General features: G+C 42.4%; 1 protein-coding gene across 3 annotated transcripts in view; it reads right to left on the bottom strand.

The window, feature by feature from the left end:
- The window catches only part of TRPC4AP (transient receptor potential cation channel subfamily C member 4 associated protein), an 81,941-nt gene extending 68,618 nt beyond the window's left edge, over window positions 1-13,323 (bottom strand). For 2 of the 3 annotated variants that reach the window (XM_012455131.2, XM_012455130.2), the window contains exon 1: window positions 13,130-13,323. In XM_012455131.2, coding sequence (XP_012310554.1) covers window positions 13,130-13,297 — 168 coding nt within the window. In that variant the 5' untranslated portion in view covers window positions 13,298-13,323. Of the gene's footprint in view, window positions 1-10,574; window positions 10,593-13,129 lie in introns of those variants that run through there. The other variant, XM_064382338.1, reaches the window with a different exon arrangement.
- Window positions 13,324-14,149: the final 826 nt, after the last annotated feature.

A 14,149-nucleotide genomic window follows, 5' to 3' on the forward strand; every position in this document is an offset into this window, starting at 1 on the left:
TTGATCAAGCAGAAGAAAGGGTATCAGAGGTCGAAGACCAACTTAATGAAAATGAGAAGACAAGATTAGAGAAGAAAGAGTAAAAAAGAATGAGCAAAGTCGCCAAGAAATATGGGACTATGTGAAAAGACCTAATTTACGTTTGATAGGTGTACCTGAATGTCATGAAGAGAATGAATCCAAGCTGGAAAATATTCTTCAGGATATTATTCAGGAAAACTTTCCTAACCTAGTAAGGCAGGACAATACTCAACTCCAGGTAATACAGAGACCACCACAAAGATATTCTTCAAGTAGAGCAACCCCAAGACACATAATCGTTAGATTCACCAGGGTTGAAATAAAGGAGAAAATTCTAAGGGCAGCCAGAGAGAAAGGTCAGGTTACCCATAAAGGGAAGCCTATCAGACTCACAGCAGATCTCTCAGCAGAAACCCTACAAACTAGAAGAGAATGGGGTCAATATTCAATATCCTCAAAGAAAAGAATTTTCAACCCAGAATCTCATATCCAGCCAAACTAAGCTTCATAAGCGAAGGAAAAATAAAATTTTTCACGAACAAGCAAGCACTCAGATTTCATCACCACCAGGCCTGCTTTACAAGAGCTTCTGAAAGAAGCACTACACACAGAAAGGAACAACCAGTATCAGTCATCCCAAAAACTTACCAAAAGGTAAAGAGTATCTCCATAATGAAGAATCTATATCAACTAATGGGCAAAATAGCCAGCTAGCATTACATGACAATATTAAACTCACAAATATCAATATTAATCCTAAATTTAAATGGATTAAATGCCCCAATCAAAGACACAGACAGGCAAATTGAATAAAAAGTCAAAACCCATCGGTACGCTGTATCCAGATCCATCTCATAAGCAAGGACACACAAAGACTCAAAACAAAGGGTTGGAGGAAGACTCACCCATCAAATGGAGAGCAAAACAAAACAGGAGTTGTAACTTTCGTCTCTGACAAAATAGACTTTAATAGTGACACAGACTAAAAGAAACAAACAAGGACATTACATAATGGTAAAAGGATCAATGCAACAACAGGAGTCAATGATCATAAATGTATATGCACCCAATATAGAAGCACCCAGATACATAAGTTCTTAATGACTTACAAAGAGATTTGGACTCCCGCACAATAATAGCGGGAGACTTTGACACCACATTGTTAATATTCGACAGATCAATGAGATAGAAAATTAACAGGGATATCTATGATTTGAACTCAGACCTGGAACAAGTAAACTCAGTGAATATTTATAGAATTCTTCACCCCAGGTCCACAGAACATACATTTTTCTCAGTATCACATTACACCTATCTTGAAAGTGACCACATAATTGGAAGTAAATCACTCTTCAGCATTTGCATAGCATTTTACAGATTTAAATGAAATATTGGTTGGCTGTATGTTTGTTATTTTCTTTCCTTATTCCTTCCTGTCTCTGCTGTTAAGCACAATTATCGGCATAAAAGAGGTTTTTGATACCTATGTTTAGATTGCATTCCAGCCTCGGCAATAGAGCAAGACTCCTGTTCTCTCTCCCCCTTTCTCTTTCTCTTTCTTTCTTTCATTTAAAAAAAAAAAAAAAAAATGAACAATCTGTCTACCTTAGTAAACCAGAGAAACACGAGTAGTTTAAGCCTACAGCAAACAGAAGAAAAAAATAAAAATGAGAGCAGAAATCACTGAAATTGAAAACAGAAAATTAAGAGAGAAAACAAAACCAAAAGTTAGTCCTTTAAAAAGATCAATACAATTGATAATTCTAAACAGGCTTACCAAGAAACAAAGAAAGAAACACAAATCACTAATATGCAATATATAAGAGGAGTTGTTATTACTGACTCCATGGACTTTAAAGGATTATAAAGGAGTATTATGAACTCTTTGCCCCAACATTTGCCTAGCACTTTGGGAGGCCAAGTCAGGAGGATCGCTTGAGTTGAGGAGTTCAAGATCAGCCTGGGCAACACAGCGAGAGCTCAGTCTCTACCAAAAATAAAAAAAACTAGCCAAGGGTGGTGCTGCATACCTCTGGTCTCGGCTACTCAGAAGGCTGAGGTGAGAAGATCACTTGAGCTTGGGAGACTGAGGCTGCAGTGAGCTATGACAGCACCACTACACTCCAGCCTGGGTGACAGAGTGAGACCAAAAAAAAACCAAAATCATTATAACCAAAGGGTGGAAACAACTCAAATGTCCATCAACTGATAAATAAATATAGTCTATCCATCCAATGAAATATTATTCAGAAAGAAAAAATAATGATGTACTGATACTACAACATGTCTCCCATGCCCGGTCAATATGGATAAATCTTGAGACCACTATGCTAAATCAAAAAACGGGTGTCTGACTGGGCACAGTGGCTCAAGCCTGTAATCCCAACACTTTGGGAGGCTGAGGTTGGCAGATCACTTGAGCTCACGAATTTAAGACCAGCCCGAGCAACATGTCGAAAACCCATCTCTACAAAAAAATATATATATACAAAAATTAGTCAGGTGTGGTGGCACATGCCTGTAGTCCCAGCTACTCAGGAGGCTGAGGTGGGAGAATGGCTTGAGTCTGAGAGGCAGAGGTTACAGTGAGCCAAGATTGTGCTACTGCACTCCGGCCTGGGCAATGAAGCCAGACCTTGTCTCAAAACAGAAACAAAAATAAAAACAAAGCAAGACTTCATCTTAAAAAATAAAAACAAAAAGAAGCCAGTCTCAAAAGGCCACATATTGTTTGATTCTATTAATTTAAAATGTCCAGAATAAGCATATCCAGAGACAGCAAGATTACTGGTTGGCAAAGGCTGTGGGGATGGGGGAATTGGGGAGTAACTGCTACTGAATACAAAGTTACTTTTTTGGGTGATAAAATGTTCTAAAATTGATTGTGATGGCAGATGAATAACTTTGGGCATACAGTAAAAACCACTGACTTGTACACTTCATTTTTCTTTTGTTTTTTACCCTTTTATCTCCTTGGTTTACCAACTTGTACACTTTAAAAGGGTGACTTGTGCAACAGATGAATTACATCTCAATAAAACTGCTATTAAAACTAAATAATGAACATTAAGTGAACTTTTTAGGGTGACAAAAATGTTCTAAAACTAGATTGTGGTGATTGTTGCATAACTTCATAAATTTGCTGAAAATCACTCAACTGTACACTTACAATGGGTAAATTTTATTGTACATAAATCACACTTCAATAAAGCTGTTTAAGAAATATTTATAGCCGGGCGCAGTGGCTCACGCCTATAATCCCAGCACTTTGGGAGGCTGAGGCAGGTGGATCACGAGGTCAAGAGATCGAGACCATCCTGGTCAACAAGGTGAAACCCCGTCTCTACTAAAAAATACAAAAATTAGTTGGGCATGGTGGCACGTGCCTGTAGTCCCAGTTACTCAGGAGGCTGAGGCAGGAGAATTGCTTGAACCCAGGAGGCGGAGGTTGCGGTGAGCCGAGATTGCACCATTGCACTCCAGCCTGGGTAACAAGAGTGAAACTCCGTCTCAAAAAAAAAAAAAGAAATATTTATAAAAAGAGAGAAGAGAAAAAGGAACAAAGAATAGGTAAGACATTTAAAAAGCAAATATTGTATTAAGCAAGTATATTTAAACCCCAAAATGTCAGTTATTATAATAAATCTAAATGTGCTAAATGCTCCAATTAAAAACAAAGTTTGGGCCGGGTGCAGTGGCTCACACCTGTCATTGCAGCACTTTGGGAGGCAGAGGCAGGCAGATTGCTTGAGCCCAGGAGTTAAAAGACCAGCCTGGGCAGCACAGCAAAACCCTGTCTCTACCAAAGGAAACAAATAAAGAGGCATGGCAGCCAGTTACTCAGAGAGCTGAGGTAGGAGGATCCCTTGATGCTAGAAGGCCAAGGCTGCAGTGACCTGTGATCACTACTGCACTCCAGCCTGGGCAAGAGAGTGAGACCTTGTCTCAAAAAATAAAAATAAAATAAAATAAAGACAAAGTTTGTTATGCCGCCTACCAGAGAAACAGAAAAGCTGAAAGTAAAAGAATGGGAAATAACACACAATGTAAACATATATCAAAAGGTGGTCTAACTATATTAAAATCAGCAAGAGCAAAGAAAAAACATTACCAGACGAGGCATGGTGGCTCATGCCTCTAATCCCAGCACTCTGGGAGACCAGGACAGGTAGAGCGCTTAGGTCAAGAGTTCAAGACCACGAGTTCAAAACATGGTGAAATCCTGTCTCTACTAAAAATACAAAATTAGCTGGGTGTGGTGGTGCAGGCCTGTAATCCCAGTTACTCCGGGGGCTGAGGCAGGAGAATGCTTGAACCCAGGAGGTGGAGGTTGCAGTGAGCCAAGAATGTGCCACTGCACTCCAGCCTGGGTGACAGAGTGAGACTCTGTCTCAAAGAAAAAATCTATTACCAGAGATGTGTACTTTATAAGGATAAAAATGGCAATCTGGATAATGTTAACGGTCCTAAATTTGAAAATATCTAATAAAAACTTCAACATATATAAAGCAAAAACTGACAAGGCTAAAAGGATAAACAAGAAAATCCATAAACATAACGGGAGATTTTACACATCTCTTTCAAAAAGTGATATATGTAACAAAAATTAGTGAGAATATAGAGTATTTTAACACAAACAAAACAGACTCACCTTGAGCATTAAATCTAGTAAATGCTCTCTACATGTTCTTTACAAGTACACAGAGAACATTTGCAAAGTGACCAGCTGCTATACAGCAGATCTAGTAACTAAACTACTAAACTGCAGTAGAAGAATGAAGGGCTTCAAAGGATTTCTTTAAAAAAAAAAAAAAAAGTTTTAGAATTTAGGAACAAATTATAAGTATACAGAAAGCAGGCCGGGCATGGTGGCTCATGCCTGTAATCCCAGCACTTTGGGAGGTTTAGGCGGGCAGATCATGAGGTCAGGAGTTCAAGACCAGCCTGGCCAACATAGTGAAACCCCGTCTCTACTAAAATGCAAAAAATAAGCCAGGTGTGGTGGTACATGCCTGTAATCCCAGCTACTCGGGAGACTGAGGGAGAAGAATCGCTTGAACCTGGCAGGCGGAAGTTGCAGTGAGCCGAGATTGCACCACTGCACTCCAGCCCAGGCGACAGTATGAGACTCCATCTCAAAAAAAAAAAAAAAAAGTATACAGAAAGCAAAACACTTTAAAAGGATGCAGCATTCTGACTTCACCAACATGCAATACACCAATGTAGCAAAATTTCACTTGTACCCCATGAATACAAATTTTAAAACAGTAAAACAAGTAAAAGCATGCACTATTATGCTAATGAAAGTCAACAGGCTATACAGGTTGTATGTATATTTATCCTTCAATTTAAAAAATAGAAGAAGACTGTTAACACTACAAAAACCAAAATTATACAAAACAAGTATAATTGTATAATACATGGCCCTGCTGTAAATAATTATAACATAGTAGTGTCAATACTTAGCAACAGCCAAAACTGTGATATAAGTACACTGGTAGAACAGCAGAGATGAGTAAGAAGGAATCAAGTGTTGTGACTTAAATCCTATTCTTCTTCAGGACGAAGAAACTAGTATCTAAAATTGAAAAGAAACAGCTTTAAAAGCATGTTATTTAGACATACTGACTCTCCTGTTATCTGGATCCTTCTCTTGCAAAAGAAATTGCTAAGCACGGACACTGAAGAGCATTGGGAGTACAGAACTTAGAGGTGCAAAGCAGGCAGGGCACCGCTGTTTTTTTGTTACAAGCCTCATGATACCAAGAGATCTAATCACAGTCCAAATATTTGACTTCACAAGCAATTTCTTTACTATCTCTACACTGTCTTACGAGGCATTTACTCTCATTTAAAAATAATAATTTGGGGCTGGGTACAGTGGCTTACACTCATAATCCCAGCATTTGGTAGGTCAAGGTGGGCCTATTGCTTGAGCCCAGGAGTTTGCAACCAGCCTGGACAACATGGCAGAACCCTGTCTCCACAAAAAAATACAAAAATGAACTGGGTATGGTGGCATATACCTATAGTCCCAGATACTTGGGAGGCTGAGGTAGGAGGAGTGCTGGAGCCCAGGAGGCGGAGGTTTCAGTAGGCCAAGATTGCACTACTACACTCCAGCCAGGGCAACAGAGAAACACCCTGTCTTAAAAAAAAAAAAAATCATTAGAATTTTGTTTTCCTTGTGAACAACTCAGCACTGTGAAAAAAGTGCCACCATTCAGTCATCTTCACAGTTGAATTACTGGCAGGTATCATATGGGTTTTTCTCTTGAAGTACTTGTGGTTTAACGGTTTACAGCGGTGATAATCTCTTACATCATACCCTCTAAACTGTCAAGCTGTTTAGCAAATGTGACATTTCTAGACATTTACAGTTTTCATTGATTTTATTGTTTTTAAAAATAATTAAAGGCTAAATTCCATGAAGATAAATGTGCATCTTATTTCTTTAATCCTACGTGTAAGATATCTTAACGTTTCAAAATACCATACAAAATGCAAGGGTCTCACGCAATCTCACTGCAGCCTCCATCTCCGAGGCTCAAGTGATCCTCCCACCTCCGTCCTGCCCCTCCCCCTTTACTGCCCACCCCCCACCCCACACCACCACTTCCAAGTAGCTGGGATTAGAAGCATGTACCACCATGCCCATTTAATGTTTTGTATTTTTAGTAGAGATGGGGTTTCACCATGTTATCCAGGCTGGTCTTGAATGCCTGAGCTTAAGGGATCCATTGGCTCAGCCTCCCAAAGTGCTAAAATTACAGGTGTGAGCCACTGTGTCCAGCCTAAATAGACATCTTAAAGGATACTGAAGATCAAATACCTTGTTGGGTTATTCTGACAATACACGTTAACCACTGAATACTTGTGTCTCCTTACATGGGAGTATTCAGTATAAATTTTAGGGCTAATGAATACAAAAACTTCCCACTGAAATGAATGGTATATATATATACACACACATACACACACATATATATATACACACACACATATACACATATACATATATATATACACACATATATATATATGTGAGACTGTATCGTATTCAGGAGTTTTTCAGTATCAAATTACCTTTGACAAGCAAGGGAAAATGTATTTGACTTAAATACCTAGGTTTCATAAATATTAATGCTTAGAATGAAGCTAAAACAAGTAGTGACCATTGAAACATTTTTTAGAAGTCAGTGAATCTGACTGGGCCCAGTGGCTCACACCTGTAATCCCAGCACTTTGGGAGGCCAAGGCAGGTGGATCACAAGGTCAAGAGTTCGAGACCATCCCAGCCAGCATGGTGAAACCCTGTCTCTACTAAAAATACAAAAATTAGCCAGCCATGGTGGCACACACCTGTAGTCCCAGCTACTCAGGAGGCTGAGGCAGGAGAATCACTTAAATCTAGGAAGCAGAGGTTGCAGTGAGCTGAGATTATGCCACTGCACTCAAGCCTGGGCAACAGAGCAAGACTCTATCTCAAAAAAAAAGAAAAGTCAGTGAACCTGAAGAAAAAATACAAAGCAAGTAACACTTAGGTACATTTAGATATGCCAATAATCATAAAGAAAGCAATGACTGGCATGTGGGAAATATAACACCATTCCACAACCCAGTCTGTCACCAGACTGCCAAACTGAAGGGTTTCTAGGGATGGTGGGTCATGACCTGTAGTGTGAGCTGCACTATCCTAGAGCCCAGGGTTTACTCAGTCTCCTTTTCTTCAACTTCCACTGATCATTCAGGGCCTTATATGCCCATGGTAAGGAATTCAGAATTGATTCTCTCAACCGCAATGAGATGAGGCTGGAGAGTTTTCAGCAAAGGATTTATAAGATCTGATTTGCATTAAGGATCAAATGTGCTGATGAATGTAAAAAGGCTCAGTAAACTTCAAAGTATCACCCCAGCATATTTTACTACCTTGACAGAAGACAGAACAAAATGAATAGAAGAAAATAAGGCAAACTAAAATCCAAGAAGAATCGACCCATTATAAATTACGTGGCCAGCAGTCATGACCCAGGCTTCCCTTATGCCCCATTTAGGGAGATGAAGAAGATCAGGTCTTGTGGAAAAGGGAGAGAATTTTGGCTTTCAACATACTAAGTTTGAGATGCCCATTAGACATCAGAGTGGAAATGCTGAGAAGGCAATTGGATATACCTACCCATCCGGAGCTAAAGGGAGAAACAGGAATGGAAACAGAAACTTAGGATCCATGAGAATATAGAGCAGCTATTAATAACAACACAAGCTAATCTTATAGAGTAAGCAATGTACTTACAATTGAGGAAGTATGCTTCAGTCACTATTTTAAGTGCTTTATATGTATAAGTCACTTGGTCCTCACCACAACCTTGGAAGGTCAGGTTCTATGATTATACTTATTTTACAAATGAATCAACAGAGGCATAAAGAGATTAAGTAACTTGCCTAAAGACACAGAGTAAGTAAATACCACAGCCAGGTTTCAAACCTAGGCAATTTGAGTCTGGAACTCTTTAAAACCATGAGATTGCTTCGGGAGTAATATAGACAGAAATTTGACTGAGGACACAGTATTTCAATTCAAGCAATTTCCTGAGTATCATATGGCTGGCATGGTTTCAGGCTCTGCAGATACAACAAAAAAAATAAGACACAGTCTCTTCAAGAAGCCCAGTCTAATTAGCTATTAGCTAAGAGCAACTATTTACTAAACAATTATTACTGTGTGCCACACTGGCTAAGCTTTTAAACATATTATTTCACTTAATCCTCCTAATAGCTTTATGAGATGTTATTATTACCACTTTAGAAATAAGGAAACTGAAGTTAAGAGAGGTTAAGTAACTTAACCTTGGTCACTCTGGTAGGATTCAACTCAGGTCCACCTTACTTTAAAATCTGATTTTTTCCCAAGGAAATTCCATCACATGCTACCCTTGAGGACATTATGCTAAGCAAAATCAGCCAGTCACAAAAAGACAAATACTGTATGATTATACTGGGATTATCTGTAACTAGTCGAACTCACAGAAACAGAAAGGAGAAGAATAGTTACCAGGGACTGGGAGAGGGAGAAATGGGGAGTTGTTTAATGGTAGTTTCAGATTTGCAAGATAAAAAAGTTTTGGAAATCTGTTTCACAACAATGGGAATACACTTCACACTACTTAAGTATACACTTTTGTTTGTTTGTTTGTTTTAAAGATACAGAGTTTCACCATGTTGCTCAGGCTGGTCTCAAGCAATCCACAACCTCAGTCTCCTAAAGTGCTGGGATTACAGGTATTAGCTACCACACTGGACCTGAACTATACACTTATAAATGGTTAAGGCAGTAAATTTCACGTTTACATATACATATATATGTGTGTGCATATATATATATACACACACACACACACATATGTTTATAGTTTGAGGCAGGGTCTCATTCTGTTGCCCAGGCTGGAGTATAATGGCGTGATCGTGGCTCACTGCAGCCTTGACTTGCCAGGTTCAAGTGATCCTCCCACTTTAGCTTCCTGAGTAGCTGGGACTACAGGTGTGCATTCCCACACTTGGATAAATTGTTTTTGTAGTAGACAGGGTTCCACTACATTGCCCAGGCTTGTCTCAAACTGGCTTAAGTGATCCTCTCATCTTGGTCTCCCAAAGTACTGGAATTACAGAAATAAGCCAATGTCCCTGGCCTACATTATATATTTGTTTACTGCAATTAAAAAATTTTGGCCAGGCATGATGGCTCACATCTGTAATCTCAGCACTTTGGGAGGCCAAGGCAAGCAGATCACGAGGTCAGGAGTTCAAGACCAGCCTGACCAACATGATGAAACTCTGTCTCTACTAAAAATGCAAAAATTAGCTGGGAGTGGTGACACACGCCTGTAATCCCAGCTACTCAGGAGGCTGAGGTAGGAAAATCGCTTGAACCCGGGAAGTGGACGTTGCAGTGAGCCGAGATGGCACCACTGCACTCCAGCCTGGAAGACAGAGTGAGACTCTGTCTACCAAAAATAAAATAAAAAAATTAAATCTGGTCTTTTCCTACTATACCACATGCCATAATGGTATAAAAATATGGGTTACCTGGGCAACATAGTGAAACCCTGTCTCTATAAAGATACAAAAATTAACAGGGTGTGGTGGTACACGCCTGTAGTCCCAGTTACTAGGGAGGCTGAGGTGGAAGGATCACTTGGGCCCAGGAGGTTGAGCGTGCCACTGTACTCCAGCCTGGGTGACAGAGCAAAACCATCTCAAAAAACAAACAAACAAACAAAAAAAACAGTAAGCAAATAATTTATTCTCTGGGATGGGAGAGAGGAGAAGAAGGGCATGGCAAGGAATACATTAAAAAACAAAACAAAACAAAACAAAAACTAAGAAAAGAACTATTTGAAGCCAGGCATGGTGGCTCACGCCTGTAATCCTAGCACTTTGGGAGGCCGAGGCGGGCGGACCACAAGGTCAAGAGATTGAGACCATCCTGGCCAACATGGTGAAACCCCATCTCTACTAAAAAGTACAAAAAAATAGCTAGGCATGGTGGCACGCACCTGTAATCCAGCTACTGGGGAGGCTGAGACAGAAGAATTGCTTGAACCCAGGAGGCGGAGGTAGCAGTGAGCTGAGATCGCGCCACTGCACTCCAGTCTGGCGACAGAGGGTGACTGTCTCAAAAAAAAAAAAAAGAAAAGAAAAGAAAAGAAAAGAACTATTTGAAAGATGAAGCTCCCCATTTTGTCTTCACTATAGTTCCAGGCCGGGGTCTCTATCTCAACCTCTGAAATAGCTCCCATACCTATACACAACCATCAGTTACCGCAATAACCTGCCTAAACCAACGAGGCTCCAGAATGTTCCAGTAGCCTTGTATCTGGTGAGCTTTTTTCTCTTTTCTTTTGAGACAAAGTCTCACTCTGTCGCCCAGGCTGGAGTGCAGTGGCATGGTTTCAGCTTGCAACCTCCATTTCCCAGGTTCAAGTGATTCTCCTGCCTCAGCTGCCATAGTAGCTGGGATTACAGGTGCATGCCACCATAACCAGCTAATTTTCGTATTTTTAGTAGAGACAGGATTTCACCATGTTGGTCAGGCTGGTCTTGAACTCCTGACCTCAGATGATCCACTCACCTAGGCCTCCCAAAGTGCTGGGATTATAGGTGTGAGCCTCTTTTCTAGGCTCCTCCCATTCTAAGTCACTCAGCACTGGAAACAAATTAAGTTGCCTAAATTGCCTCACTCATCAGGCTAAAGAACTTTTGTGGCTCCCTATTACTCTCAGAACACAGATTAATAGGATGGGTGTTTAGGAACACATCACCTAACCTTTCTGAGCCTCAGTTTCCTCATCCATATTAAGAAGTGAGTCTTGACAGATAACTCAAAAGCTTGAGGATTAAATAGCTACCCTATGCCTTGCACCATACTTGATCTAAGTGCTCACTAAAAGTCCTCTTTCTGCCTGTCTCTATCTACACACCCAGCTCAATAAGGTATCTTAGCTTAAGAAGGAGAGAGAAAGTAGTTCCAGGATTTTTTTTTTTTTTTTTTTTTTTTTTGAGACAGGGTCTCACTCCATCAACTACTGCCTCCCAGGCTCAGGTAATCCTCCCACCTCAGCCTCCCATAGGCAAGCACCACCACACCCGGCTAATTTTTTTGTAGAGACAGGATTTTGCCATGTTGCCCAGGATGGTCCAGAATTCCTGGACTCAAGCGATCCGCCTGCCTCTGACTCCCAAAGTGCTGGGATTACAGGATAAGTCAGGGAGAGAAGAACACAAGGGGGAAAAAGGGCTGCTAAAAAGGTTGTCTGATGCCCAGGAAAACATTTCTCACTCAGAACTGCTCCTTTCATCCACCATCCTCCATACACACAGACAACCTAGCCTTTATTTTATTCTATCCTTTTGTCATTTGAGAAAGTGATATGCAAATTAAATTTAAATATAAAGTTATACTGTGAAAAGTCTCACTCCCATTCTCTCTCCCTTTAGCCCAATTCCCACCTCACTCTCACCAACCAGTTTATTAGTTTCTTGAGTATCCTTCAAACTTCCTTTATGCAAGTTGTCTTTTAAATAAAGCTAATGTTTTACAGGTGTGTTAGCAAGGTTTGAGGTGGGGGAAGGTGAAAAAAGTAGGAGACTAGGTCTTATTCATTCTGCTTTAGCCTAAAGCAGTGTCCTTCGCTCACTCAAAAATAATAATCATCATATGTTGGGCACCTGTTATAAATCAGATACTTAATATTAACTAACTACTTTCAGCCCTTACTATGCACCAGAAATGCACTAATGCTTTACACAATTGCCCCCTTTGATCTCCACAACAATCTTAAAAGGTTGGTTACTAATTCTCATCTTCATCTTACAAGTGAGGAAACTGAGGCACAGAAAGGTAACTTGCCCAACCAAGAGAGAGGCGCAGGGCTTTGAACCCAGGCCTGACTCCAGAGTCCCTCTTAACCATGACGCTCTACATTGGCAAACCAGATACAATCTCTGCACCCGCTGGAACTCAGCCTAATGTGCGAGACAGGCGAGAAAAAGGCAGACAACAAAGAAATATGAAATTATAGACTAAGAAAGTAACGTAAACGAAACGAATGCGCGGCTGTGACAGAATAACAACAGGGACCTACTTTAGAAAGGAGGAGGAGAGAGTGTCAAGGAAAGGCCTGAGAAAATGACATTTATGATACGCTTGGGAACCCTCTGGGGGCTGCAATGATGACCCCCTCCCCCATGCCCAATACACAGGGGAGAAACTCGAGGCCCATAGAGACCAAAACAAACTCGCCAGGGTCTCCCAGACATGTAGACGTGGCGCAAAGGAGGGAGGATCCAGAAACTGGGCCCAGGGTTCATACACGCCATCAGTGCCCACAGCAGCCCAGCCCCGCTCGGCTACTGACAAGGGACATCAAGCCAGCTGCTTCCCACGGCCCCGTTGCGGCTGAGAGCGTCCGGGCAGCTCACAGGGAGGCCTTGCGGCCAGCCAAGGGGGGTCTGGCCCGTCCAGCGGCGGCCTGGAAAGGCCTCTTTCCCGGTCCCTCGCCAGCTCCCGCCTGGTCCGCCCCGCCCCGCCCCTCCAGGGCCAGCCTCGTACCTGCACCGCCCGGACCAGACCCCGGCCGGTCAGCTGGCCCTGCCGCAGCTGCAACAGAATGTTCCCGGGCCGCGGCCGGCCGCCCCATCCGCCCCAAGCCGCTACTGTGGCTGCCGACCGTCTGCCTCGGCCGGCTCCGGACCCAGCCGCTGCCGGCGCCGACGCCATGTCTCCTCGTCCGACAAACAGGAAGCAAGCGGCCTCCGGGTCCCGGAGATTTCTACGGGGCGGCGGAGGGGTCGCCGCAGCGCCCCCAGCGGGCCGTCGGCGGAGGCGCAAGCCGCGTGGCACGGACCGTGCGCGTCGTGGAGGCTGCTGGGAAATGTAGTCCTGCGCGGCATCGGGGCCGGTGGGAAAAGAGATTAAGGTCTTTCCGGTACCTCCGGTTTCTCTGGCCCCCGGGCCCAGCATTTAGGCTAAATCTCCAGAGGTCTGAGACCAGTCCCTGCGTGCGCACTCTCCCATTTCTCCCCGCCTGTTTGGGGGGGAATACAGGCAGCTGGCCAAGAAATGATCCTGAGCTTCAGGTCAGGAGTCAGGCCCTCGAATCTGATTCTTGCCTGCTTCTCTCTGCCTGTGACTTGCCGCGGACCTCGACCAAGTCATCGTACTCTGCCCCTGCGCCTCAGTGTCCTCGTCAGGTCACTCCAGCTATAGGTCCTGGGAGCCTGATCAGTCAATCAGTAGTTCCTGGGGCTTTCTTTGCACCCGACACTGAACCATGTCTGGGGAAAGGTGGGGTGTCTGGGATACAGTGATGAGCAGAACGGCCTAGGACTCTTTATCACGAAATGCAGGTCACAGGGGAAAACAGCAGGAAGAAACGCACAGTCTCAAACTGGATAAGCTGTGTAACTGGATAGGTTGTAGTGAAATTAAATAATGGAAGGGAAAGGGATAAGTAAGTTGTGACATCACATTCTCTGTCAAAGGGAAACCCTGTCCTAATTTCTATCCACCAGATAGCATGTTGTCTCTACTATGAGCCCACATATTCATTCTTTAAGCTAACTTCTGTGG

This window comes from Aotus nancymaae, unplaced genomic scaffold (assembly GCF_030222135.1).
Source record: "Aotus nancymaae isolate 86718 unplaced genomic scaffold, 86718_ANA_hifiasm-v0.15.2.pri h1tg000029l, whole genome shotgun sequence".
Taxonomy (NCBI): domain Eukaryota; kingdom Metazoa; phylum Chordata; class Mammalia; order Primates; family Aotidae; genus Aotus; species Aotus nancymaae.